This window comes from Mytilus trossulus, chromosome 9, assembly GCF_036588685.1.
Source record: "Mytilus trossulus isolate FHL-02 chromosome 9, PNRI_Mtr1.1.1.hap1, whole genome shotgun sequence".
Lineage (NCBI taxonomy): Eukaryota > Metazoa > Mollusca > Bivalvia > Mytilida > Mytilidae > Mytilus > Mytilus trossulus.
In genome coordinates, this window is record NC_086381.1 from 41,425,397 (window position 1) to 41,434,149 (window position 8,753).

The 8,753-nt window shown below is 30.6% G+C and overlaps 1 protein-coding gene across 7 annotated transcripts in view; it reads left to right on the top strand.

Moving 5' to 3' along the window:
• The window catches only part of LOC134682935 (kinesin-like protein KIF27), a 50,201-nt gene extending 45,675 nt beyond the window's left edge, over positions 1–4,526 (top strand). For all 7 annotated transcript variants that reach the window (XM_063541869.1, XM_063541872.1, XM_063541873.1 and 4 more), the window contains 3 exons: positions 8–107; positions 554–756; positions 3,744–4,526. In XM_063541869.1, the coding sequence (XP_063397939.1) occupies positions 8–107; positions 554–756; positions 3,744–3,787 (347 nt within the window). In that variant the 3' untranslated portion in view covers positions 3,788–4,526. The remainder of the gene's footprint in view (positions 1–7; positions 108–553; positions 757–3,743) is intronic.
• The last annotated feature ends 4,227 nt before the right edge of the window (positions 4,527–8,753 follow it).

Sequence of the window (8,753 nt, forward strand, 5' to 3'; positions counted from 1 at the left end):
ATTTCAGATGATCTTGATATAAGAAGTTCTGTCCAGAGTTCAATTAATGAGAATGACCATGCAGCTGGGGCCTCCAGTAATCACATAGGTAGTAGGGAATCAAACAGGTGAAATATTAAAACCAATCAGTCATACTTTTATTACTGAGTTAGACCATATTTCTGGTATCTCAAGTAATCACATACGTAGTAGGGAATCAAACAGGTGAAATATATTATGATATTTCAGCTGTATTTTTAACAGTGAGTTAGTCCATGCTGCTGGTGCCTTCCTTAATTCCATAATATATGGAAGTTTTTAACAACCTTGACTGGCTATACAGGTCTTGCATGGCTGGACTTTAATTCCATAGACAATGCCTTCAGTAGTCACTTTGTTAGTGATGTCATCATATACTTTATCTTGTGTCAAAATCTAAATGTTTGCCGCTTCAAGCTAATTAGTCAGTGAATTTATACAGATATATCAAGTAAAGGCCATGAAGAACATCTTGAAGAATGATGAGCTTGATTCTTATGGGAACATAAACATAATTATCATAATATCATTGTAGAGAACCAAGACTACTTAGTGCTAGAAGTGAGAAACAGAATTCCAGACCAAGTTCTGCCAAATCAGGGGCCAATGTTTCAACAACAGTCACTCCTGTCAAACTGTCTCGAAAAGATTTACGGCAAATTCCAGATACAGAACTTGCATTACGAAGGTCAAATATGAGTCATGGTCGCCATAGTATTGGATCTCCTCCCCCACAAGGTAAAGTAATCCAGTCAAATTGAAATGTGCTTTTATAACCAATCATACGGTATGGGTTATTCTTGTTGAAGGCTGTATGGTTGCCTATAATTGCTTACATCCACTTCATGTCAACTTTGGTGGATAATTGTCTCAATAGCAATCATACCACATCTCCTTATTTATACATTAAGAATTTTTGTAGAGCCTTCGACTTTAGTCGAAAAAGCGAGACATAGCGATCCTACATTCTGTAGGCGTCGTCGGCGGTGTCCACAAATATTCACTCTGTGGTTAAAGTTTTTGAAATTTAAATAACTTTCTTAAACTATACTGGATTTCTACCAAACTTGGACAGAAGCTTGTTTATGATCATAAGATAGTATCCAGAAGTAAATTTTGTAAAAATAAAATTCCATTTTTTGTCGAGCCTTCAACTTTAGTCGAAAAAGCGAGACTAAGCGATCCTACATTCCGTCGTCGGCGGCGTCCACAAATATTCACTCTGTGGTTAAAGTTTTTGAAATTTTAATAACTTTCTTAAACTATGCTGTATTTCTACCAAACTTGGACAGAAGCTTGTTTATGATCATAAGAATGTATCCAGAAGGAAATTTTGTAAAAATAAAATTCCATTTTTTCCATATTTTACTTATAAATGGACTTAGTTTTTTCTGCGGAGAAACATAACATTCACTCTGTGGTTAAAGTTTTTAGAATTTTAATAACTTTCTTAGACTATCCTGGGTTTGTACCATACTTGTACAGAAGCTTGTTTATGATCATAAGATAGTATCCAGAAGTAAATTTTGAAAAAAAAATGAATCCATTTTTTCTGTATTTTACTTTTAAATGGACTTAGTTTTTCTGGGGATAACATTACATTCACTCTGTGGTTAAAGTTTTAAAAATTTTAATAACTTTCTTAAACTATCCTGGGTTTGTACCAAACTTAGACAGAAGCTTGTTTATGATTATAAGATAGTATCCAGAAGTAAATTTTGTAAAAAAATATATCCATTTTTTCCGTATTATACTTTTAAATGGAGGAAACATTACATTCACTCTGGTTAAAGTTTTAAAAACATTTATTATATTCATTTAACTATCATAGATTTTTACCAAACTTGGACAGAAGCTTCTTACAATCATAAGATAGTATCAAGAGGAATATTTTATTGATTTTTTCCTCATTTTTGTTGAGCCTGCAATTTACAGCAAAAGTAGGCGAGACACTGGGTTCCGCGGAACCCTTACAAATTTTTTCGTATTTTACTTATAAATGGACTTAGTTTTTTCTGTGGGGAAACATTACATTCACTCTGTGGTTAAAGTTTTTAGAATTTTAATAACTTTCTTAAACTATACTGGATTTCTACCAAACTTGGACAGAAGCTTGTTTATGATCATAAAATAGTATCCAGAAGAAAATTTTGTAAAAATAAAATTCCATTTTTTCCATATTTTACTTATAAATGGACTTAGTTTTTTCTGCGTGGGCTATTACATTTACACTGTGGTTAAAGTTTTTAGAATTTTAATAACTTTCTTAAACTATCCTTGGTTTGTACCAAATTTGGACAGAAGCTTGTTTATGATCATAAGATAGTATCCAGAAGTAAATTTTGTAAAAAAATAAATCTGTTTTTTCTGTATTTTACTTTTAAATTGACTTAATTTTTCTGCAGGGAAACATTACATTCACTCTGTGGTTAAAGTTTTAAAGATTTTAATAACTTACTTAAACTATCCGGGGTTTGTATCAAAATTGGACAGAAGCTTATTTATGATCATAAGATAGTATCCAGAAGTAAATTTTGTAAAAAGATAACTCCATTTTTTCTGTATTTTACTTTTAAATGGACTTAGATTTTCTTCCAGTTAACATTATGTACAGTCTGCAGTTAAAGTTTTCAAAACATTTATCAGATTCATTAAATATCCTAGATTTTTACCAAACTTGGACAGAAGCTTCTTACAATCATAAGATAGTATCAAGAGGAATATTTTCATTGATTTTTTGCCTCATTATTTTTTAGCCTGTGATCAACAGTAAAAATAGGCGAGACACTGGGTTCCGCGGAACCCTTACAAATTTTTAAATGTTTAAACTTTATTTCTATGAATTCTGTTTGTAGTTGAACAATCTGAATCCTGAATTTGATGTGCATTTTGTTTTACCATTGCTCTGTAGACAGATATTCAATCAACTTTAGACATTAATTTCTTATCAATATAAATGGTAAAATCTCCAGTTTTAGTTACTGAAACATTTCCTTGATAATGCAATTTATAAATGCTTAAATTTCTAAAACATACTTGCTAAAACTCTTAGTTGATATACTCTTATGAAAGCCTAATTATCATTTTATAAGTTACCTGTTTCCTTTGATCTCAGTGTTTCATTGGTCAAAATTCAATTTTGACTTCAAATTTTCTTATTAAATCCTTTGATTTCACTATTGTGACTCACAGGATAAAAAAAACTGATGATGTGATACACTAAGAACACAATACTTTTACTGATCATTAAAAACAAAAGATCAAGTTTGCTTACATATGCTGGGAAAATATAAGAGAAACAATTCCACCACTACATCTCTTTTGATAGGATATTTCTCTGGTCTGGACAGTTAAATTAGTTATGCAGTTTGGGAATCTTTTTGTATTTGTTGCAAATTTCTTGCTATATCTTTGACTGGAATGTTCCGAGTAAAAAAAAAAAGAGACAGCTAAAGATGTATAAATACATGTGAAGTTCTATAAACAAGTGTAGCCTTAAAAATAGACAAGAAACAGAAGAAAATTAACAGCTCATATTTTTAGATACTATGAATTTATTTACTTTCATTGGTACTCATTTTAAATTGTGGAATGAGGAAAATTGTTTGTTTTCAGCACCTTGATTTTGCAGAATTTACTAATTCATACACACTACAATAAGTTGCTTGTGACTTAATTTAATAATGGAAGGTTTTTAATCATTTTTTTTCTTCTTTTTTTTTCAGATTCACTTGATGGCGGATTGGGTAATAGTAACCCATGGAGTTGATTTGTATATAGGACTATTTTGTATAGGGCAAGGATACAAGAATTCCTACCAATGTGTTCACTTGTGATGTGGTGCTTTTTGATTGGCTGCCTGCTGTTACATCACAATGATTGTCACTGGGATTCCTACAGCTGACTGTTGGATGTGCTTGTTAAATTGTACATAGCTAAATGTAAACAATCTATGTTAAGCTAGAGAAGGCAAATTTAAGACAAGTTTAATATCTGTCAAGATATATATACTTGTGAGTACATTGGGTCAGCAATAAAGTTGTCACAGTGTGCATTTCGTGTGTTTGTAAATGCTATGGTTTCTGTGTCAGCTGAAGTTATTTACATATTAGATTATTTTAACATATGATCAATATCTATTCACACATATTTAAGATCTGTTGTTTAGTGTAGCTAACATTTGTTAATGGGATATGAAGTCGAAGGATTCTATTTGCACAAAAAAGAGCTGTACTAGCATGACTCAACTGCCTCGTACTTACTGTCATTGCCAGATTTCATTGTAATAATCATACTCACAGAAATATTTATGTGTGATGTGCAATATACATGTATTGTTGCGAGTTTTAAAAACTGAAACAATGATTGAATTTTATTTATTTACATGAATTTTTATTGTAAGTCCCATTGAATGGTTTACTTATGTTAGAAGTCAACAGATATATGTATGCACTTGTTTATGCTCATTATTTTTGTGTTGAAAGGTCCAATTATTGTTAAATGCACCACCAAGAAAGAGTTATCCCACCTAAGTTACTGTGTACCAAGTATATCAGTCCAACCACTGATAAACTAAATAAATTTATATTGTTAATGATGTATTAAATCTCTATTTAAGTGTCAAAAAATATAAAGTTACAAAACTAAGTAGTGCTAATGGGTTAAGAAATGTGGTATTTTACTATATTTGGCCCAGATTATCTTTAGTTTTTTTATTCATGCACATTTCAAATAAATTTTGTTTTTCCTAGGGTCTTAAAATAAGTCTCTTATCGGATTTTTATGTACTAAATGAAAATCTCAAAACTTCTTCAGAATTATTATGAAGAAGTATACAAAATTGTACTTTTTTACACTAATTCACTATTCAAGGTGAAAGCAGCCATCTTGGACTACAAATGCTGTTACAAATTTTACAACAGCAGACTTTAATTTAAAGATTCAATTTATATGCATGATTTTTTTGTAAAAATTACTTTATATTTATTATTATTTGATTTGATGATAATATCCTTCAAACAAGTAAACTTGATTTATTAAATCAAACAAAATTTGAAAGGTGTATGAGGGGAGTTAACTCAGATAATTTAATAAATTATTGGATGTACTGCATGTGAATAAATTTAGGATTTCTTATACCAAAACAATTTTTATGCCCCACCTACGATAGTAGAGGGGCATTATGTTTTCTGGTCTGTGGCTCCGTCCGTTCGTCCGTTCGTTCGTCCCCAGGTTAAAGTTTTTGGTCAAGGTAGTATTTGATGAAGATGAAGTCCAATCAACTTGAAACTTAGTACACTTGTTGCTTATGATATGATCTTTCTAATTTTAAAGCCAAATTAGACTTTTGACCCCAATTTCACGGTCAACTGAACATATAAAATGAAAGTGGGATTTTCAGGTTAAAGTTTTTGTCAAGGTAGTTTTTGATGAAGCTGAAGTCCAATCAACTTGAAACTTAGTACACTTGATGGTTATGATATGATATTCTTAATTTTAAAGTCAAATTAGACTTTTGACCCCAATTTCACGGTCCATGGAACATGGAAAATGATAGTGCCAGTGGAGCATCCATGTAATTTGGACACATTCTTGTTACAGTATTTAATAAAAGTTATCTTACATGTTTTACTTTATAATCTACTGTTCTTTCTGTTCACATAACTATTTTTCTCTTTCTTATATTACCAAAACTTGTCTTTTGTGCCATCAGGCATTACAAGGTGTTATTTTCACAAAAGAGAGAATTTAAAAAAAAACGCAGCTCTATGAAATGTTTTTGTTGTCATTTTTTAAAAGCATGTTGTAAACTTAAAAAACAAAGATATCTAAAAGTTTACTGTATATTTCCATACAACCTTTTATCTCTGCTTAACTAATGTTTACACAAATACTTCAAATACCATTGTAAACTTTTTTCTTAAACCACTTATCAAACCACTACAATCATTTAAATCACCAAGTTTACTTATGTTCATATTATTTTAACCTTGTGAAATATGATTTAGCATTAGATTGATACATACTATAGTGTATTTTATTTATTGTTGTTGCTGGCTTTATATATTGTACAAACTGGTTAGAATGAATGGAGTCTTTGTTGTATATTTTTATAGATAAAACCTTTCTTCCATGTGATTTAACTTCCGTCCAATGGAGTTTATAATTTTGATCTACATACTTTTATCATACTGGTATGCAGAATTGTTTAAGAAATCATTTATGTCTTTAAATTTTGAATTATAATGTGTATATGTATGCAGTTCTTATTTCATTATGTTAATGCTATACATTAATTGAATCTCTAAGGAATAATGCCAACCAATGGAATTCTTGTCTCATGGTGGCATACTTTACAAATTTTCTATTATTTCAAATTTATTAATTAGCTCCCTTATGTTCCAGTATGGTTGGTATATTTTCTTTGTTGACAAACATTCCATATGTTAAAACCTCATGCTTGTTTTCTTACCATTTTATACTGAATATGCAAGTTATAGATGATAAAAGTTTATGTTATTACAAGGGACCAGTTTGTTTGTTTGTGATATAATATTTAGATGTGATATTTAATTTTTTCTGTCACATGATGTAGTATCAGGGTTGTGTCAATCATTTTACTTAACGATGAAAAATAAAAACCAAAAACTACTTGTGTGTTGTGTTGTTAATCAAGAGGTGTATTGTTGCTTGACTGCCAGAGAAGAAAGCTTAACATAGGGAAAGTGATCCTGCGGTGGCAAGGTTAATTAACTTTTTAAAAGCTTAATATTTCAGAAGGAAGAAGACCTGAATGCTTCATATTTTGTATATATATATGCCTTATGATATGAAGTTTCTATCTGTCATATCTCCGTTGTCCTTGACCTCCTTTTCATGGTTCAGTGACTACTTGAAAAGAAAAGTTGAATATTTTTTGTAATGCTAATTTCTCTCGTATTATGAGTAAAATGATAACTATTTGGTATGTGCATACCTTGCGAGGTCCTCATGCCTGTCAGACAGTTTCATTCGACCTCAACATAATTTCATGGATCATTGAACACCGTTAAGTTTTCCTGGTCAAGTCCATATCATAGATACTTAAAGCAATAGGACTTCTATATTTGGTGTATGTAATGATAGTAAGGTGCACATGTCCACCTAGCAGGTATCATCTGACCTTGACCTCATTTTCTTGTTTTAGTGGTTATAGTTTTGGTCTGTTTTTCTAATACTGTATGCAATAAGACACAACTTTATTTGGTACAATATCCCTAATGGGCATTGAAATAAGGAACTCAAAAGTCATGTGTAAACAAATAATCCCTGTGTAGTGATATTTGACACTTTTCTATAATAAAAGAAGTGACTGAGCTTAACCATTTGCATTAATTTAGAAAGTAGGGGAACACAGAATAAATTAGCAAAATTTATGGATCTATTTGTTAAAAATGGGATTTTTTTACCATGAGGAGCTGCATCACAAAAGGACACTCAGGGTTTGCTAATTAACGGAAAAAGTAATCTCACTTCGTACCACGCAAATTTGACATGTATGTGAAAATGTCTCAGCTTTGAAACAAGCCATCACGTATATCCAAGTTAATGATATGGACTGAGCAACAGAAGAAAACATCACCATTACCGCCTATGGAGAAACTAATACACATCTTGGCCCACTTCTGAGATACACTGACAGACTGGTTGTTCACATAACAACTGACTGACTAGGTTAAGGTTAGCTGTTTACAATACTTATTTGGGACATTATCCTTAATGTGCCTTGAAATGAGTATTTCAAAAGTCATGTGTAAACAAAAAATCTCTAGTGATATTTGATGATTTTCTATGATAAACAAGTGACTGAGCTTAACCATTTGTTTTAATTTAGAAAGTAGGGGAACACAATAAATGTGTAAAATCCATGAAGCTATTAAATGAGTTCAAAGTATTAAATTTCAAAGAACTTCTTGTGTAGTGAATGAAAATACATGTCAATCTGGCAGGTTTTATTTGACCTTGACCTCATTTTCAAGGTTCATTGCTCAGTGTAAGATTTGTGTTTTGGGATTGTTTTTCTAATACTGAACGCAAAAGGTCAATTATATTTGGTGCATGTAACAATTTACATGTTAGTCTGTCTGATTTATTTAACCCTGACTTCATTTCCATAGTTTATTGCTTATGTTAAGGTTTGGATTTTGCCATTTGAGTTATAGATACTTTCTGTTTCGAACTTTTCTCTGTGTTCAGTATTTTTGCGATTTTGTTTGTAGAATAGTACCATAACTTGCAGGTGATATTTATCAGAAGATTATAATGTGTTGTTCTATGGTATGAAATAAAAAGAAATCCTCAAAACCTAAATGTAAAATATTTATTTACAAATAATAATTCATAATAAATAATTGTGTTCACATATTAAATGCAAAATATCACAGCATCGTTGTTCTTCAACATTGTTCTTATAATTCTTATTACATCTATTAAAAATTCACCCATTTTTAATGTGATTTTTTTGTTTAACTTTTAAAAGTATAGAATCAAATTAGGCTGTCAAGAGAATAAATGGAACATAAATCTCAGAACTGATTAGCATGATAATTCAAGCTTATCCAAAGAAAGTTGTTCTACATATATATTTACTTTATTCAACTCTGAATTAAGTCCCTTTAGATAATGCTTTAATCATGTCATGGACATGTGAAATAAATTGGATGCAATTTACACATTCCTCTGTACAAGGGAGATAG